The following is a 19,285-nucleotide window of genomic DNA, read 5'->3' as shown; positions in this document are numbered from 1 at the left end:
ACCTCTACTCAACTAAATTTGTTTATTTTTATCCTTATCTGTTTGTCGAATTTTCAACGGTTACGCTATTTTCTTGTCGTCCCCCGCCTCTGTTAAGCTCTCTCCACAAAAATATCTGGTATCATCACTGATATGTATAAATGTGAAATGACCACACACTACATAGATCTACGGTCAGTATCGCATATACTGCTATTCGTAGGGTGATAGCAAATACAACAAAAAGTATAAACTGGTAAGTACTACGTAGATCAGAGGGCAGGCAACTCGTGCCACGATATCCATACGTGCAGCGTATAATGAGAACTTGTCGCGAAAACGTCGAAATCGCGATTCTACAACCGTAGATGTGCTGCAAGCTGACTTGTCCTGTAAAATTGTAACTGCTGCACTTGATATATACATATATATGTAGTTGAAGAGGCAGAAAAAATAATGGCAGAAAAAATTGTGAAGTGGTATTCAGATCTCAGCTTTTTTTTATTTATTTTTTATCTGTACTAGCAAAACTTCGAAGTAGAGGTTAAGCAGTTTTAAATAGTTTGTATAGTTTAAATGCATCATCACTCAGCATAACTTTAACTGAATAGAAATTAGAACAGAGACAGAGAAAAAAGTGCCGAGGTATTTTGAAAAGGCTGCAGGAAAGAGGTAAACAAATAATTCTCGCTAATATTACCGGATCCTGCAGATGATGATGAGCAAAGAACTGGAAATTTCTGAAACGCTTAGCACTGAAGCCAGAGCCGTGGACATGCTGCAAGCCACCCCTTATAATCTCGATGTGACATTCTTAAACCACCTTGGGTGGGTAAAACCGAAAACGTGTAAAAATAAAGTAAAGGAAAAACACAGGGATGTTCTAAATTTCATAAAAGCAAGAAAAAATATGCCATGCACTCGTTACAGCTACTATTATCTACAACCATTATTGTGCCCGAATATGCGAGTTCAATAATTATAAATGAAGTCAACACAAGTGTAACTCAAATTACTTCATATTTTCTTATCCTTTATAAATGTATTCGTTTTATTTTAGTTTCTATATTATATTAGCTTTATCATATTAGTATTTGGTTTCTGAAAAATCCAAGTGACATTCGCAACGTTCACCGCTGCCAGAACTCCCAATCAACTAGTCAACTGGTCAACTAGGTCAACTGAAGACTAAAAGCGATAAGAGCATTACTTTTAACGTCCTATAGCAGAAAAGAAAAGCTAAAAGAGAAAAGAATCCTAGATGGCTTTGAATTAAACGCAGGTCGTGCAGTGCTGTGTGGTGGAACAACTTCATACTAGTTTCATAATTATCACAACATCAACAAAATCCGTCGTAACGTCGTATGTAACTGCATTATAAATGATCAATTTTGCGGTTAATTGGAGTTTTCATATGACGGGAACTTACCGGATTATCGCTCTCTTTTCTGTACATAACACTCCTCATTGCTTGTCGCTCATGTCGTGATCTGCTCTCATCTCTGACATCTTTGCTGCCGATGGACAAATCATGATATTTCCGCACTCGAAATTCGATAGTCATGGACATGAAAAGCTAAATTAGCCATATATCACGTCATTAATCATTTCTGGTATCCAATAAGTCGAACATTTCAGTAGAGCTAACACATCGAAAGGAGGAAGATATCTTCCCCTCAATACCTCGCATGTCGAGCTCCACATCATTTTATTGCTAATTTTCTACGTCGCAGGATCAGTATTTGGTTTTGAACGACGTTCAAATTAGTACTTTTCCCTATGCCACCTCATAACAAATCGCGTTAATCCTAAAGAAGGGACGCCTTCCACAACTTGATTTATACTATTCATCCGACTTCTCAAACAAACATTTCCATTATCAGAAGTCTTATCACCGTTATGCGTGATGACTATGATGTGGTTCGAACCTGCAATCTTTAGCCTTGCAGGAGAAAAAATACACAATAATTTATTAAGCTGGGTCAAAATGACATGATTTACGGCGCATTATCAAGCCGTTGCTATCGCGGTAAGACCCAATAAAACGGCGCAGAAAGTGAACATTTCACAGCATCTCTTCGAGTTCAACCGCATATGCAACTACACATTGAAGGCATCACCTTTAACGAATCGAGGTGGTACAGTTTTCAAGTGGGTTATGCCTATACGGCGTCGTAGATTGTAGGGAAGAAGGTGATTCCATCCATTTTTCCCTATATCAGTGGAAACGGACCGCCTCGGAACGCTGTTTCTTACGACGCCCTCTATTGCATCGCGCCACTCTTTGGCTCCGCGCTCCGCCTGCGATTCGTTCGAATTGGTTTTCGACGAATCGCAGGAGGGGCGAGGGCGCAACGGTTGCGCATTGCAACAGAAGCCGTCGTAAGAAACAGTTTCGGGGTCGTCCGTTTACACTGATACAGGAAGAGATAAACGGAATCACTCCCTTCCCCACAATCTACGACTCCGTATAGGCATTGCCCGCCTGAAACCCGAACCACCTCAGACTCGTGGGGTGATGCCTTCAAGTCGCGTCGTTTCAATAAGACCGTAAGCACTGGTGTGATGTTGCACTCAATTCTTTTTTTGTGTTCTGTCACTTTTTCTATTTAACTTTACAGAAACATGACATGAATATCTTGAAATATCATATATATATATATATATATATATATATATATATATATATATATATATATATATATATGTATATATATATATATGTATATATATATATATATATATGTAATATGTATATATATAGAATATTATGTAGACTTACAAATATCACCACAACTGCAGATTGAAACGCCAACAACGTACACCACACGTCGGCTGGAGTCGTGACAGTAATATGAAGAGCAGAAAAATATATGAAAAAGCAACCCTAAAAGTGTTCTTCAGTCAGTTCTTTTGATGAATTGATCCATGTGAACTCACTAAGAATATCTGAAGGGATATGGAGATAGACACAAGTAGAATTCGACTGACGAGATCCGATCGGGTCACATAGAACGATAACCACGTCAAGAATAATACTAACGAAGTGGGTACATAAAACCGATACATAGCTATGCATAAAGGCCGACTAAACTCAAATCGCACGGCAAGGCATGAGTGCGACACTGAAATTTGTAAAACTATGAACCCACACACTCCAAACGTATATACAATAACTCCTAGTTTTCGTTGATTATTTGCTTATTTCTACTTTTAAAAAAAATTTGTATAGCTATATGTTAGATGCTTCCTAATAACAGGAAAGGCTATTGCCCGTAAAGAACTGGTACACGAAAAGCGGGAAATCTCCTATTGCTAGTTAGAAATAGAAATAAGACTCAAATGTATAAAAAGTTGGAGAAAAATGGGGAAGAAATAGAATACTTGACTAATTTGGCAAAATGTTTGGAAGGGAAGAATTCAAGGCAGCGTCATACCAACTCGAATCACTAACTCACTATATATACTTCCTGAGAAAAGATAAATATAAATCACCAGATGTCCCCTCACCATACGTTGAGCTTGACGTCAACGCTGATGGCACTCCCGAGTTGTGCATGCAAGTGATTTGCGTCATCTGAAAGGACAGCAATCAAGGTTCTACTCAGAAATTTGTGGCAATTGTAGATACAGAGAGCATTTGGATAATTTTTAGTGCTTACTGGCATGTTTGTTTTTTTTCGAATTTTTGCGAGGCTTGTTTTGATTTTTGCTTGCACAACCAATCCAGGTTTGGTTGTTGCTTTTGGCTGTTTCTAACTTTGTTGTTGACGGTTGAGCTTTTGCCTTCTGTGAGCAAAGTTGAGTTCACTTGCTTACCGCCTTTCTTTTTTTTACTCAGTGTTTCCCTTGTCATGGGCTTCCTTGCGTTCTTTTTCCTTTGTGGTCATGTGTGCACTTTTTCGGATTTCTTGACTCGTTGTTCGTTTTGGAATTCAAGTTAGGGTGTTGCGAAATGTTTCGCGACTGTTGTGAATGCGAGGCAGGACAATGAAAAATATTCCCAAATTTGGATTTGCACGACATTTTATATAAGGGACCGTTGGTGTATCCCCCTTAATCCTACGTCACTATATTCTTGGCTGCTGTTCTTCTGTTATTCGCTTGATATAACATTTCCACTACCATCTCTTCGTTCTTTGTACTCCTCATACCCCGCTGTTCTTTGTTTTCGATATTGTTCTTCTTCTGTTTCCCATTCATAACTTTCATTCGCCACATTTGTTTGTAATTAGGGTTCCTTCTGCATAACTCACGTTGCATTGTAGTTTAACATAGCTTTTCACCACATTGGTAGTTGTAGTAGTGTACTGCACAGATGTTTCCTTTCCTTCAAAGAATCCTACTTCCTTTACTTGCTTAAATCTGTTATAGACTCTTCTTCCTTTTACAATCACGTGTGCCATAGCGCTTTGCATCTTTCACGGACTTCTCTGCTATCTGATCGTGAATCTCTAAGTAAGGCTTTCGTTGGCGACTTTTGTCATCCTTGTCCAGTGCGATTGTTTAAAGGTATCCATTCCGGATTGTGATGGGCCCGCCCGTCAATCGTTCACATGCAATTTCTACACATTCTAAAGCGCTTGCTTACATTTTCACTAAAGGAATCTTCTTTGAGCAGTGTTAGAAGGAGCGCTGGACGCAATCAATATTATGGCCATGATCTGCGACTTTTACCCTAAGGAACCTTACAAGGACTAGTTTCTTTCGGCATTTCTTGCACCCTGAGGAGGACGTCGTACCTTTACGGGAGTCCCAACCCATCCAGGAAGACGAACAGTGACTCGTGTATAGAGTAGGTAGTGGTTTGGGAATTTCCGCCGTTACACGGAGTTAAGTAAGCAACAGATAGCCCGGATCATTAAAGTTCTCTATTTGGCCTTGTCAGCGATAAGTACCGCGGATGACGACTTGCATACGAATTGGGCCGCCGCCACAGTGCGGCAGGCGGATTTGGACTCGCGGACGAAGAACCTGGGCGTAGTCGGCAACGTCTGATCAAACCGAGCAGTAAAGCGATTCGTACGCGCGCATGTACGCTCTTATCGACGAGTGTTTCCTTGTCGAAATCGCTGTTCGACTGACGAAAACGTAGCGGCGAATCCCGTTGACAGACATATTTCGAAGATAGTGGACAATTTTGCACGAGACTCTGCAGCCCTCGCCGTTATGCTACGGGTCTTTGGAACTACTGTCCCAATGACGGCGAAGTGAGGCTGATGGCACCGATAGTTCAAGTTCAGGATTGATATTACTCTTTCGATGGAGCAACGCAAGGGCATCATTGAGCGAGAGATCGGCAAAATCTCCATTGCAGCTATCCAAGCATTTTTCAGTACCGACAAGATGGTCGTCAGCACCATAATTGCAGAACGATGAGAGGCAGCTGTTCCTTTCGTTCTGGCAACAGAGAGCACTGTGGCGGTTTCGCAACTTGCATAGTCGATGTTGTTTACGATTTGGTCGTTCTGAACAAAATACTCACGTTCTTGCAGGAGAAGTACGCGAAGGAGAATTAGTGTACTCTCCGACTCGGAAAGGAGCACCTCCGACTGAGTCGCAGCCGAGCGCAGGTTTTTGGAACAGTGTATAAACATTTCGGGATTCTCCTTCCTTCCGAATGGCGAGGGAAGATAAGTCCTTTTATTTTCAATTATGAACATAATGTGAAATGCTATCGTGACAAATACTGGTATCGTAACCGATGAAGTATTCTCTGCAAACTTTAATACACATGCCAATTAGTAGGGATGAAAAGGGAAGCGTAACGCGTAACGCGCCGTGGACAAAAATGCGAAATTTATTCAGGTTCACTTAAAAACTGCCGGATCTTTTGAAAGGTTTGCTCGAAGTTTCAAAATAATCTTTGCGAAAACTGGCGCTATCTTCAAAAACGTTTTGTTTATCCAAATCTTCCCAGATGTCTACCCTGAATCCTCACGGTGTTTCGCTTCAAAATCTAGCTCTATCACATATCTTATCAAACTACGACATTAGATTTCTTGCCTTTTCTCTATGAGTTTAGGTCTGGTTAATTAGCTCAGTTAGAATTTCGGCGACTCCAGTATATTGCAATTTAAACATGCGCAGTATTATCAAGAATAGAAATGCTTAAGAAGAAATGAACAATTCAAAAAAAAAACTTGCCTTGTTAAGTATGAAGTAGGGAACGTTCAAAGGAGCCGTGGTGATATGTTGTGGAGCACGCCACTTGAGGAGCAATTTGTCGGATGGGTATCTTCCTGAGAAAGCCTCTTGAGTGTTCTAAGCTATGCTGAGACAACGCAAGTTGTACACAATTGCAACGCATGTCAACCGCTCGACACGTAAAAGGAGCATACCACCAATCTGACGTGAACGAGAAATCCGCGGGAAAAGCTGGAGATGGTTGCAGATTGTGGGGTCCGGAGTGGTTCCACTCATCTTTCCGTAATTGTCGTGAAAAAAAAACGGCGTTGGAGATCCCGTTCTCTACGACACGTTGCAACGCACAACGCGCCACGTCCATGCGCGAGCAGTCGAAAGTCAGTGAGTTCCCGTTGGCTCTCTATCCAAGTAAAACCATTGAACAGGCAGATGAGGGAGCCGGAGCGTGTACAGGGTGACACGTACCATGCCTCGTAAAACAAGCGCCATTCCCACGCTTTTTCTACGACGATGTGCAGAGATAACCCGCAATCTACAATCCCACCCCTGCTGATTCCTTGAACACGTCAGATTCGTTGTATGCTATTTTTAAGTAATTTCTGTTTTTACAAATTGGAAATGCGTGCCAAAAAAACCTATTTAGACAGAATGTAATGTTATTTCCAAGGGACTTTTCTTGTGGAATGATGTTCTGTTTTTTTCCGCTTGATATTTTTTCATTTCTCTTAAAAGTTAGTAAAATGAGGTCCAAGTTAATATAAACCAGCGTACACCTTCTTTCCAGGTCTAATCAATATATTCCACAACCGTTAACGCTGCATCTGGTATATGTGCTCAGCATGAAGGAGGTCCAGTGCATGAAAGTGCTACTCACCTTCTGCCGTTGCTTTTCAAAAGTAGTAATTTCAACCTTAATGACATGGTTGTCGTTGAGGTCAAAATTACAAACCGCCAAAGTCGGCTAGTTGACAACGATTGATTGACTCCAGCGTGGTTTGACATTCGCTATTCTTGGTAAAGATAGGAAAGGATAAAGCCTCTGACGTATCAGTCCGTTTGGGATGTACCCAGACGTTTTGCTACACTTCAGAATCGTTGAGGTTCATAGAACGCGTGTTGACTTATGACTTGCGAGCGACACAGCGACTTGTGAGGGCCACCCGATGTATCAGGTTAGTGTTTTCTTATCCCCCCAGAAAAAGGTGGTATTAAATTTTTGAACTCGAAAAGGCATGGTTGACATCAGGGCAGTTTCAAGCCATCGATTTCGCAGTCACAGCGGAGCTCGTAGTGACTGCGCTCTACCCGCCCTACTATTCTTGATAAAAGGTGAAAATTCGCTGTTTGGTTGCGAGAACGCTCATTACTTTTGCACTATCACACTGTTTAAAGGCCGCTTGTGCAGCACATGGGGGAACTCCTGTGAAAAGCTTAAACTATGATTTTGATCGCAAGATTCTTCTGCTGGAAGTTTTAATACTATGTATAACACAACTTCGGCTTCATTTTTGTGCTAGGGCTGCTAGAGCTACAGTAGAATCACTAAATCTTCGAAAAAAAACTACAGTATAGTAGCTAAGAAAAAAGAAAAGAAGATTTTTTAATGGAAATAAAATGAAAAAGACGCGACCTTTTTCGTTTTCGTCTTCCATCAAAGAATTAGTCACTCTACTGTATGTAGCATTCTGCTCAGCAGTGAAACAAACACAAATCTCTGCGAAAAAGTAAGATGTAAGCCTCTGCCATGAGTTGTTGTTTTTACGCGCGTTTTTAAGTTTGGAAAAAAGAACACTTGCATCTTATTACTGAAACCAATAGCTGTCATGGGCTGCAGTTACTGCACTAGCCTTTCATTTCGTAAAAAGAAAGAGAAAGGCTGGTTTCTGTGCATGCAAACCAGACAGTCGGTAGTGGCGTCGCACTGCTTAGCATTTGTTCTTAAATTTAAAAAAGGCAAGGAAAGGAAGAAGGAATAGAAAAGTGTATCATATTCCAAACAAATTTTTAGTTCAGTAAGCATTAACGTACATGGAACGGAATTATGCCACTAAGTAATAAGTTAAAGAGACCAGGTTGGAAAGCATGCTTTATTTCATGTTCTTGATGGACTTGACTAAAATATCTTATGAGAAACTTTAATGCAAGTTTCTGATGAATTCGTTTCTCCACAAAGAGATTTTTCAACTGTTGAGGAATTGAGCAGATGAGAAATAACGAAAGAGTGTGAAAAAAGAACTCACTCGAAATCATTTTTACCAAACAAGTGTGACTATCGAATGGAAAGTAGTGAGAAAATTGGCATGGAATAGTCAGCATCTCTCTGAAATGGATTTAGCTTTATTCCAAAATACTAGTGAATTAGGCTAAAACTGCTTTTTTGTTTAATTCTGAAAATCCTCCTTAAAATTCTTTTTTTTCAAATATGACAATGTATAATTCAGCGGCTAATTCTTTCTCAGCCATTTTTGTGCTGAAAAGACCAAATCTGTTCACATGAGGAGCTTATGTAACCACTCTGTTATGTTGTTATGTGAGGACAGACCTTCTCTATTACAATAACAAATTAACTATTGTTTCTGTTTAAGTTGTTTTTTACAGTCGGAACATTTTAGCGAACAAAGAGTGGCAAAGAACAGTTTTAACGAACAAAGAGTAGAGCACCAAACCTATGCATTCCAACCCACTCGGAGCACACCGTAAAATACGTCAAGAAAACTCCGAAATAAAGGCGAGAATTACGATACTATCTTTCAAGTCCGAGATAAATGCATGCAGAACAATAAAAGCATTTTGGATAACTGCCAGAAGTCTAAAAATAAGCGATAAAGATAAGTGCACTCCAATCAAAACTGAACTAGCCCTATATCAAGATCTGTACCGGTTCTGATCTACGGGATAAGCAGTTAGTTTCCCTATAAAAACTCTTCCGAATTATAGTTGACGTACGTAGTGATCTGTCACGTTACCAGATTCAGCAGATGAGGTAAGTGCTAGCCGAAATGTTGTTCCTCGTGTTTGTCTATCGTTCGAATGCTTTCTGTAGGATGATGAGGCGTTTGAGAGGTTAATTCACTGATGGGTTCGATTTTCCAAGCTCCGACGAAGGCGATAACGCCGGAACGTTAGCTATTAGCAAAAAGAGATCAGTACCAAGCTTGGCTACAATTGAAACAAATTATTTAAAAAAAGCTTCTCACTTTGCTACTAACTTTTCATAGAAGATAGGATCATAAGAACGTCCTTTGCGCCAATTTCTCTCTTGCACCTTATTCTTAAATTTTTACAAGTTTTTATCCTGTAATGCTGAAACTAACCTTCTCCGCATTCCTGTGATATTTGGAAGTTGCACAGCATGGTCATCGTAACCTATTATACGACTATCAATAGCGTCGAATCGAATGTCGTGGAAAAGATTAGCAGTCTTTTCGACTTGCATTGTTTCTCGAACCTCACGAGAATCCAGTGTTGCTAGACTCTGCTCGACTTCCACTATGATATCAAAAGTCTGCAAAGTCAATACAGAGAGAAATCTAAAAAAGGAGAGGACGTTGTCTCAAAAACTTTTGTAGAGATACATAACGGTTTTAATTCTGCAAAAAAGAAGAGTTTATGTCTTTAACCAATTTTGTTATGCTACTATTTTCTATTTCATTTGACAAAACTTTCTTGCTAACGGCAGCGTGTAATAAAACTGACGATATTGAGGTCACTGTAGGAAAATTAAGAGAGTTCGGAGTGAAGATTGCGAGTATACTTACTCACTTAGATACTTAGATAACCCGCCTTCACTGGTCGTGCGTGCCCCTCTCTTCCACTCGTTTGGTTAACTCCCCATTGTCATCCAAGATGTTCTCAAGTTTTGTGAGTGACGTTGACAAAGTTCTTGAGACGTATCCAGCTGAGCTCTCAGCCTCAGTCCATCGTTTAGCGAAGACATTACCTCAGACCCCCTGAGAAAGCCCTCTCTGGAGGATTCCAAAATAGACGCTTGAAATCACTCTAGCGTTCTTTTGGTCCACCTATTGTCCATTCTTCTCATAATGTGGTCGACCCATCTATTATTTGCTTTCGATATATATTCCGGTGGGTCACGAAGACGGGACATTGCTCTTAAGTCGGAGCTGCAAAGACCGGCTAGGTGTTGTGTGCACCGGTTAAATTTCAAAAGAAATCTTTCAAGAGCTCTGTGGGTAGTAAGTAACTTCCTAGACGTGGCAGCGGTGTCTGCTCCCGTCTCTGCTGCGTAACAGAGCGCTGGAGGAGCTTTCGAGTCGAACAGATGGGCACGGAGTTCTTGTTCCGTCATCTAGTCTGTAGCTTCCCTAATAGGTACGAATGCTGCCCATGTTGCTCTCATCCTTCTATTCAGTTCTTCCTTCCTCACATACGATGCGTCCACAATTACGTCGACCACCGCTGAAAGTACTGTATTCGTTTCTACGCTGTGGAAGGCTTTCTCATATTCGACGAAGGTTAGAACAAGGGTCAGAGGGTATTCTCGGCAAATCTCCATGATCCTCGTCACGGTCTAGATGTGGCCCAGGCAGCTGAACTTCTGACGGAGTCCAGCTTGTTCATAAGGCTTGGCTTCATCCAGCGTTTTAGATATGCACTTGAGGATTATCTTCGTGAATAGTTTATAAAAGATGCTCAGCAAGCGTATCGGACGGTAGTTTCAAAGTTCCTCTCTGTCACCTTTCTTATGGATAAGCGAGATCTTTCACTGGTCTGTGATCCTTTCTCTCTGAAGGTAGGACGTCATGTGCGCCGCTAGAATTACATCAAGCCATCCCGAAGAAAGTTTGCTGATATAAAATTAGGTCCGGAAGCTATCCCAGATTTCATGCTCTTGGTGGGAACTCGCACTTCTCAAGAGAGAATCCGTGGTAACGCTTCTCCAGTGGGGATGGTCGGGGTTGACACAGAAGATGAAAAACGGAAAAGGTTCGAGTAGAACCTCTCCATAATAATTTCCATCTCACGACTAGAGAGATGCGAGTTCCGTCTTTGCTCAGCAAAGCTACTAGCGGGATATTATATTCGCTGAAATCCCTGCAGCCCCTTTTTAGTATTGTCTTTCTCTGCGCTGCTTCGAGAATCCTTTTTTTGCCCGTTTTTTAATGTGTCCTCCTGCAACGCCTTTCTGCAGCTACTAACCGCTAAATGTGCGATGCGTGCGGATCGAGCTTCAGAGTCTTTCTCCTTCCCAACAATTTCTTGGTGGCCTTCGAAATTCGGATGCAAAATGATGATACTACAGAAACGTCAAGTAGACACCACCTTCGGTCGGTGGGTATGTAGCCGATCTCCTCAAGATTTGTGTCATTGGACAATTCCCATCTCCACCGACGATAATCTTGTTTCTGAAAAGAGCATTCCCATGAGAGGGGCGAGCAGCTGACAGCAGCCCGGCGAGACGACTACCATTTTCATTCCGATCCCCTAGTCCAAATCTTCGGAGCCTGTATTCTTTTAGAGCCTTTCTTAGTTTTGCAATGAAGTCACCGACAACGAATTTGTAGAAGGACATTTCGTTGCGGATCACTTTCTCCAGCCCGTCCAATTCAGATTCATCAGCTGCTGATGTAGGTGAGTATCAGTTGATGATGCTAATGGGTTTTTGGGGCAGAGAGCGGAGGCGAAGGATGGCAAGGCGAGGTGACAGTATCTCGTAAGAATCAACAAGATGGACGACAGATGGATGCACAACAAGGCCAACACCGCCTACACTTCGCAACGCAACCTTCTTTCTATGAATGACGAGTGGAGCGGCATTCATCTGTCATACGTCGCTCCTTTCGCTGTTGGTCTCTTGCAGGGCAATTACGTGGAGTTTTATGCGTTCTGCAGCTCCGAGAAGGGGATGCAGGTCAGCGCCTGTGGACACTATGCTCGCGTTGCAAGTATACAATGTGAGACTGTCTCCGTAGCGATTAACAAACCTAACAACTGTTCCTTAACAAACCTTGTGTTGCCTAGTTCCAGAATCAAAGACGCCCTGAGCAACCTGAGACTTGATCTCGCATACTGTCCGACGTCTGAGACGGCAAGGCCCAGTGTGCAGGGTAGTGAGGCAGTGAATATGCTGGAGTGGCAAAAAGACTTTCCCCAAACTAAGCAGCCCTGCCACGGTGAGCTTATCTTGCACCACAGGTCGTCGCCCAACCTTTATGGATCAGGGAGCCACCTTGCGACATTTTGCTAAGATGGTGGTGAGTTGGTTAGCATTGGTTTACTCTTAGCTAGACTTCCGATTCCGAGAAGTCAGAATGTCGGATGTGTCGAACTTTTTTTAGCTTGGGAGACTCTGCCGGACGACGAGCCTCCGCTGTGTATTGCAGTTCGTCACCTCCACTATGAGGCGCTAAACCGTCGTGGAGGGTTTGCGAGTATGAGCCGGCTTAATTTCTTCTAATCTTTCTAAAAAAAAATGTGGAGGAAGCCGCGTTTGTTCCTACGAGTTGCGTAAAAACGTACCAACTCTTGTGTACATGTTCCGTATACGAGGGAGCAGTCGAAATGAAATTAATGAGCTATCCTTCGCAGTTCATTCAAGTACAACCAAGCTCAGGGAACCGCATCGTGCGCAATCGCATTCAGAACGGTGGCACAGTCAGAAGGTATCTCGTAGGAACAAACCATTTCCCACGCCTTTTTTCTGTACGAACAAGGAAAATTGAGTGGGGCCACACTTATACGCTCATAAACCACTACCCGAACTCTATATTTGCCCACTGAGACCCTAAGATTGTATTCATTTTCATGATGCTCCGCCTTTAATGGAAAATAGAAAATGAGGTTTAGTTCCCTTGTTATCTCCGTAGTATGGTAGTTATGTTACAAATTCTGAACGTTAGAGTTCTAGGGCCAACAGCCTCAGTCTCATTTCGAAGAATATTTACCACTAGTGTAGTGGGTTTCCAGTGTAAGTTTTTTAAACGTGATTTATGTACTGAGTCTATGTAGGTACAGATTCCAGTGCTGAGTTTATATAGGTACAGATTCCACTCACCTGCTTAGCAAAGTCGAAATTTGAAATATATTCGACGTTCATCCCAACTAACATCGTTAATGATGGAGTTCCTTAAAATAATCTTCTCATATATTGACTGTGCTTGCCGAAATTTCGTTTTTAAAGCAACGTTTTGATGGATCTATGTTTCCACTGTATTCTAGATTTAAAGAGGCTGTTGATTCCTAATTTTATTTTCGATTGTTCATTCCATTTGATTTTGATTTGATTTCATATTATGGCCGACGGAAGACATCTCCGTCTATAAAAGTTGAAGACCCAGGAAAATCTTGTCAAAAATTAAAGAAAAAACGTTGCTAATTTTTGTATGGTACAGTGTTAGTTATCCACTACGACTTCGTTTGGAATAAACCGTTCATTAAGACTGGTTATTGCTCCCATTGGTGAGAGAAAATTGATTGTTGAGTTTCGGGTTGAATAGATGTGAGGTTGTATGTATTGCTCTTAATCTTCCTATCTTTTGCGTGATCTTCCTGATCTGATCTGCATTTGCCTGATCTTTTGCAGAGTGGGTAGAGGAGTAGATGTTCCACCGCAAATGTTACGAAAAAAAATCCACCGATTAGGTGCAGTCGGATCTAATCGATCTGAAGTCTTGTGCGATAGAGTTAGCGATTGCTATCGAGGTGAACCCTCGCTAGCTCACCTCTGCAGTCCGAGTGAGGGTAGCGATGGTCCCACCCTGGGTCAAGCGTATAGTTGGGAAAAAACCCACCTGATAATGACCCCTCCATAGAAGTCCCTCCAGAAAACGGCGCATCCTGTCTCATTCATTCTAGTATAGCCGCTCACAGCGATAAAAAATAAAGCAACAAATAACTATAGTATATATACGTTGTGTACTCGGGCACTAGCGTTGTACCCTGGACGGATTTTGGTTTACTTCTTGGATTCATTGATGACAGCGTGGTGGGACAGGAAGGTACCAGGCTCAGATGGCTGGATGGAAGGAGGTTTTCCGACGATTCCTCTTCGAAGTTGGTCTTGTATGATGTCGTTGTATTTGTCCAAGTATTCCGGTTTCTTTGATACTGTCTTCCAGTTCGAGCGTAGGCAAGTGAAGCTATGGTCGAAGTTGTCCGGTACTGATTCCTGTTCGAGTTTAAATGGTAGACGCGTGTAGTATCGTTGTTCTGTTTCATCGTAGCGAGTGGTGTTGTTAAAGAAGTCGAGACATGTGATGTCGGCTGAGCGGGTGACTTCGTCTCCTGTTTCGAGAGATTCGCATTTCCAAAATCGTTCGACCATTTCGTCGAGGTGAGTTTTACTCATTGGGTGGTCAGCGATTTCGTTGATTGCTGAATTGATTGTACGAGTAGTGAGCTTCTTGCCTGATATGACTTTCCCTAAACGTGTGTTGAGGAGATGATATTCATTTGGTAGTACGATGGAGTAGAAAGATGGGGATAGTACCAGATTCCAGAAGTGATCCATGCCTATCAGTATCCCAGGAGTTGATGACGTTGTTGGGATGTCGACATCTTGAGCGGTGATTGTGATTTCGTCTTGAGCAATGGCGGGCGTCTTTAGTGCTTGAGTCAGAATTGGTAGTGATTGTGCGGAAATCGTGTATGGAGTGTTGTCTTCAAGTTGGAGTTGGAGCGTGTGGAGCTGTGATGGTATTGTCGTGGGATCACACGTTCCAAATGTGTGAACGGTGATATCCTCTGATTCGACTTTGCGGAGTTCTAGTTGGGTGGCGATGTCCGTTGTGATATATGCATGAGATGATCCGTTGTCCAGGAACACGACTATTTCGAGTCTCTTCGAGTTATCTTCTGGGTTCATCAGTGTGACCTTCGTGCACATAAGAAGGATTGAATTCCCTTGGTGGATGTCATCGTGGTTGTCGTTGTTTGAGGTTACGGTAACAGTGTATGATGAGGAGGGTTCTTGAAATTCTCCGACGGTGTCTTTTTTATTGTGTTCAGGAGTGCCGTCCGAAAGATGAGCGTCATGGGTTGTTCGTATTGGATGACTAATTTGTGATTGTTCGTTGCGAATATTGCTTCTGCTTTACGGCCTAGAGTGCATGTTGCGAGTGACGCGTTCACCATTATGTTGACGCGTGTTTTGAGGAGATGTGGGTTTGTGTGGTCTGCGACTGGCTGATGAATTATCCGTGGTGGGAGCGATCTTGAAGCAAAGAGCTGGATGGTAATGGAATTCGCACTTGTGACATGGAGGGCGACTGCAGCTGATTGCGCGATGTCCTTGTTGTAGGCATTTAAGACACATTCTGCTGGTTTTCGCGAATTTCCTTCTTTTCTCGGCCGTTTGAACGATGCGACACTGTATGGCATTGTGGGATGTTCGATTGCAAAATGGGCATCGTACTATTCGGCGATGTTGTGGCGTGGTCCCTCTGTTTTGGTTGTCCTGCTGCTGGATGTGTATTGGTCGTAGTTGGCGTCGTACTTTCTCGGAGATGTGGTACGATGTGTGATGCGGAGTGGTAGAAAGGTCCATTTGTCGTAACGTCGATTCCTTTCTTACGATCTGTTCAAGCAGCCTTATCAACTCGGAAGGTGTCAGGTTCTTTTGTCCGTCTGTCATGTCGTAAATTCTTGCTCTGACAAAACGCGGTTTGTTGTACAATAGTGCTCCTAGTGCGAACTCGGGTGAATATGGCGTGAACATGGCGGTGTGCTGTCGTACGAGTCGAAGCATTCTCAAGTAGAGGTCTTGTAGTTGTTTGGAATCTGGGTCGCACTGCGGAAGACTCGACAACTGCGTATAGATCAGATGGCGGGGTCGGGTGGACGGGTTGTCGTAAGTAGCGGGCAGGATATCGATAGCTATTGCGTAGTTGTCATCGGTGACTTGAAGGCAATCAATCGTTTGAAGAGCTCGTCCTTTGACACAGCTTTTCAGGAGGGAGAATTTGGTTACTCCTGATAGTGTTGACTTGGAATGGATGAGGGCGTGGTATCGAGCCCAAAATTCTGGGAATTCTAGGAGATTCCCTGTGAATGAAGGGAGGTCGAGACGGGTGAGCAGCGACGCGTCGAAATAGTTGAGGTTTAGTGTTTCCTGTTGAATCGTGGGATGAGTGGCGTTGGGATGGGTACTCGACGAAGGAGGTAGAGAATAGATGGTTGAAGAGAATGTTTGGTTGGAGGTATTCGGAGCGATCGTGTGGGGGTGCGCGGTTGATGGGAATAGTGGGGGATAGGTGGACGTCGGTGGAGGCTGGAGTTCTTCGTGGTATGGATAGGCGGAGGCGCTTTGTCTTAGCATTTTGCTTCTTTCGTGGGAGACGTTGCTGTTGTCTTGTGAATGTGGAGTCGAGTACGCGTTGAAAGTGTGAGCGATTCCTCTTTTTTCTAGTTCCTCTTGGATGAAAGTCTCACTGCTGTCGATTTGTTGTAGTGCTTTGATTGCTTTCTGTATGCCATCGCGGTAATCGCCATACTTGGAGATGAAGTCGTGGAAGATGATTACTTCGTTGGGGTCTTTGGTCATCAGGGTGGTCCATTCTTTATTGAGGTCTTCGAGTTTTCTCAGTTTCGTGAACAACGATTCGTGATGGGTGTCCTGCAGCTCAGCGTAGTCGAGAAGATCGTCATTTACGGCTGTTGAGACGAATCCGGGAACATTTTCCTTGAGATCTTCTTCGCATAGAATCAGGGTTTGTGCCAAGTGCTTACGTGCGATTCGACTGCGATTTTTCGGCGGAGCTGTGCGCTCATTTTCGGCAATGACGACGTCGAGAATCGTGGCTAGGAAGAGGCTGGTTCGTATTTAGGTGGGCAATTTTGCGACGCGGTTTCGGCGCGATTGTTGTCGGCTGGAGAGACGGAGGATCAGACGTTGGCTGCCGTGCTCGCCATGTTGCGACTAATCATCGTTGGGAACGTTTATTGGGGAAATCCGATGAGAATACAATTCGCTCTCCTTTTATGTGGAGCATTTTCATTTCATTTTCATCGAAGGAACGATGATTAAAGGCACTAGACAAAATATAACATTTCGGAAGGAGATATGATTCACTATTCAACTATGTGGAATTTGCCATTTGAAGCTTAGAGGACTATTGAAATTCTTGCAATACAGAAGGCCGCTGACACTACAGCGCCGCTTATAGCGCAACAACTGTGGGGACTTCAATTTTTTTTTTTACCCGAAATTTTTTAAATCTTTTTATAGCAGATTGTTCAAATTCGAGAAAAAGAGGATAAGACTAACAGAAAGCTATTGGAAACGAAAAAAGACATAAACACAAACATAAACATGAAATGGTGGATGGTGCTAAGCAAACGGTTCATGATGGCTTTTGTCAGAGTGTAAAGTTAGAAACTACGAACCTCATCGAGGTATCACGAGAGTACAAGATACCGCTCCGTCTCACATTCATCAACTCGCAGAAGCCTTCAACTCACTTGAGACGGAAGCGGTCGTTGAAGCCTTGGACAATCAAAGGGTCCCCACTTGATACATAAAGGTACTTAGAGAGTTCTACAGTAACTTCACGGCCATTCTTGCAGAATTTTCCCATTCTACAAAAATATCAAGAGAGGAGTCCGACAGGGTGATACAATCTCACCTTAAATATTCACAGCCACCTTCGAGAGCCCAAAGTGAAAGCTGTAATGGGACGACATGGGAGTGAAGGTTGATGGCGGGCAGACACACCATTTGCGCTTTGCTGATGACATCGTTCTGATAACATCTAGCATCAGTCAAGCTGACCAAATGCTGACCAAAATCGACCAAACAAGTAGAGGCGTTGGCCTTCAGCTGAATCTGCAAAAGACGATGTTCATGCGAAACGGATGGGTCTCGGATGCCCCATTCACGCTCAACGGAACGAACATAACGGAATGCATCGGATACGTTATACGGAGACGATCGGCTTGGGGAGGGTATAAGAGCATCGAGGATGTAGTGAAGAAGACCAAGAACACTCGGCTCCGTGCTCACCTCTTCAGCACCACCGTACTTCTTGCTTTGACCCATGCTTCGGAAACCTGGGCATTTCGCAAGCAGGAAGAAAACGACGTGAGCGTCATTGAACGCGCACGTTGTTGGAAGAGTTATGCTAGGAGTGTCCCGCTCGACGCAAATGAGGGACGGGATTCGAAGTTTTCTCGTACGTCAGCGATTGAAGATTAGAGATGTCGCCGCGTTTGTCAAGGAAAGTAAAATAAGGTGGGCCGGACACGTGATACGCTATAACGACAACTGTTGGACCAGAGTCATGAGCGATTGGTTTCCCCGCGATATTAGGCGCGCTACAGGAAGACCGCCGACCCTATGGTTAGATTTCTTCACGAAGTCGTTCAAAGAAACCTATGATGATTTTTTATGTCCCACGCGAGAAGAGGAACCACTGGGCAAACTCTGGCAGGCGATCGGGACACATGGAGGGAATACTGACGCCCGCTCGATAAGCTCAAAGAACAACGGGAGTCGCGGTGATCAACGTGGCACTTAGCGAAGTGGTGTTGTTTGTTTGAAATCGACGGGCAGTTTGCACCCTTCGGCTATGTTTCCTCTCATCCGATCTTCAACAACTACTACATACTATGTGAAAATGTTGAACAAGAGTTACAGAAACGTACAAAGAAAGGAAAACTAACCTTTTTTACACTCGATCTGCATTATCAGGTAATGAATGAGATAGAGCACAGCGAATAGCATCGTCGAATTTGCAGTCAATTTGTTGAATAACCGAGCGTTGTTTTCTAAAACGTTGTGAGCGTTAGTAAATCCATCAAACAATCCCAAACAATAGTCGGTTTTGAAGAAACCGGAAAAACCACTATGCTTTCTGTACAAATCTCCAGAAAAATACCAAACAACATGAGAACTAGCAGAAGAATGTGCCGTTAAAACGACGTAGAGATTGGTGCAAGCCACTGAGGTTTTGCGGTAGGATCCAGGTACTTACCACTGCAGTCCGATTCCCAGCTAATGAGGATCGACCTTGATCAAACCCACTTATGCAGTTGCAATACAATAACAGTACATTTATGTGCTTTTACAGCCTATGGATTATTTACTTATATTTATTCATTTACTGCTTTCACAAGTATTTAAATTAGCACAAAACAAAACAGAATATAGTTCATTCACAACAATAACTTTGTCCAAAGATTTTGTTTTGTGCTAATTTAAATTTAG

At 42.8% G+C, this 19,285-nt stretch overlaps 5 protein-coding genes across 9 annotated transcripts; 2 read left to right on the top strand and 3 right to left on the bottom strand.

The window, feature by feature from the left end:
* Positions 1-192: 192 nt before the first annotated feature.
* On the bottom strand, positions 193-18,802 carry RB195_003049 (uncharacterized protein; the record flags this gene model as incomplete). Of its 5 annotated transcripts, XM_064200554.1 has the most annotated exons (13): positions 193-369; positions 1,409-1,555; positions 2,762-2,866; positions 2,920-3,104; positions 3,490-3,556; positions 6,127-6,221; positions 8,367-8,446; positions 9,441-9,631; positions 13,139-13,209; positions 14,086-15,051; positions 15,214-16,881; positions 17,725-18,129; positions 18,742-18,802. In XM_064200554.1, 13 exons carry the CDS (start codon positions 18,800-18,802, stop codon positions 193-195), a joined length of 4,218 nt encoding a protein of 1,405 aa, XP_064056435.1. The 5 variants fall into 5 exon arrangements, with proteins under 5 accessions (XP_064056435.1, XP_064056438.1, XP_064056439.1 ...); XM_064200555.1 differs by lacking the exons at positions 14,086-15,051; positions 15,214-16,881; positions 17,725-18,129; positions 18,742-18,802 and having other exon boundaries at positions 3,475-3,556; positions 13,139-13,180; XM_064200556.1 differs by lacking the exons at positions 14,086-15,051; positions 15,214-16,881; positions 17,725-18,129; positions 18,742-18,802 and having other exon boundaries at positions 13,139-13,180.
* Positions 11,381-11,656, bottom strand: RB195_003053 (uncharacterized protein; the record flags this gene model as incomplete). The annotated part of the gene is made up of 1 exon (XM_064200561.1): positions 11,381-11,656. One exon carries the CDS (start codon positions 11,654-11,656, stop codon positions 11,381-11,383), a length of 276 nt encoding a protein of 91 aa, XP_064056441.1.
* Positions 11,813-12,541, top strand: RB195_003052 (uncharacterized protein; the record flags this gene model as incomplete). The annotated part of the gene is made up of 2 exons (XM_064200560.1): positions 11,813-12,257; positions 12,423-12,541. The coding sequence occupies 2 exons, from the start codon at positions 11,813-11,815 to the stop codon at positions 12,539-12,541; spliced, it is 564 nt and encodes a 187-aa protein (XP_064056440.1).
* Positions 15,176-17,657, bottom strand: RB195_003051 (uncharacterized protein; the record flags this gene model as incomplete). Its single annotated transcript, XM_064200559.1, has 2 exons — positions 15,176-16,892; positions 17,542-17,657. The coding sequence occupies 2 exons, from the start codon at positions 17,655-17,657 to the stop codon at positions 15,176-15,178; spliced, it is 1,833 nt and encodes a 610-aa protein (XP_064056437.1).
* Positions 17,762-18,274, top strand: RB195_003050 (uncharacterized protein; the record flags this gene model as incomplete). Its single annotated transcript, XM_064200558.1, has 1 exon — positions 17,762-18,274. The coding sequence occupies one exon, from the start codon at positions 17,762-17,764 to the stop codon at positions 18,272-18,274; it is 513 nt and encodes a 170-aa protein (XP_064056436.1).
* Positions 18,803-19,285: the final 483 nt, after the last annotated feature.

Source organism: Necator americanus, chromosome IV, assembly GCF_031761385.1.
Source record: "Necator americanus strain Aroian chromosome IV, whole genome shotgun sequence".
NCBI lineage: Eukaryota > Metazoa > Nematoda > Chromadorea > Rhabditida > Ancylostomatidae > Necator > Necator americanus.
Note: the sequence above shows the minus strand (reverse complement) of the source record. Positions and strands in the feature narration are given on the sequence as shown.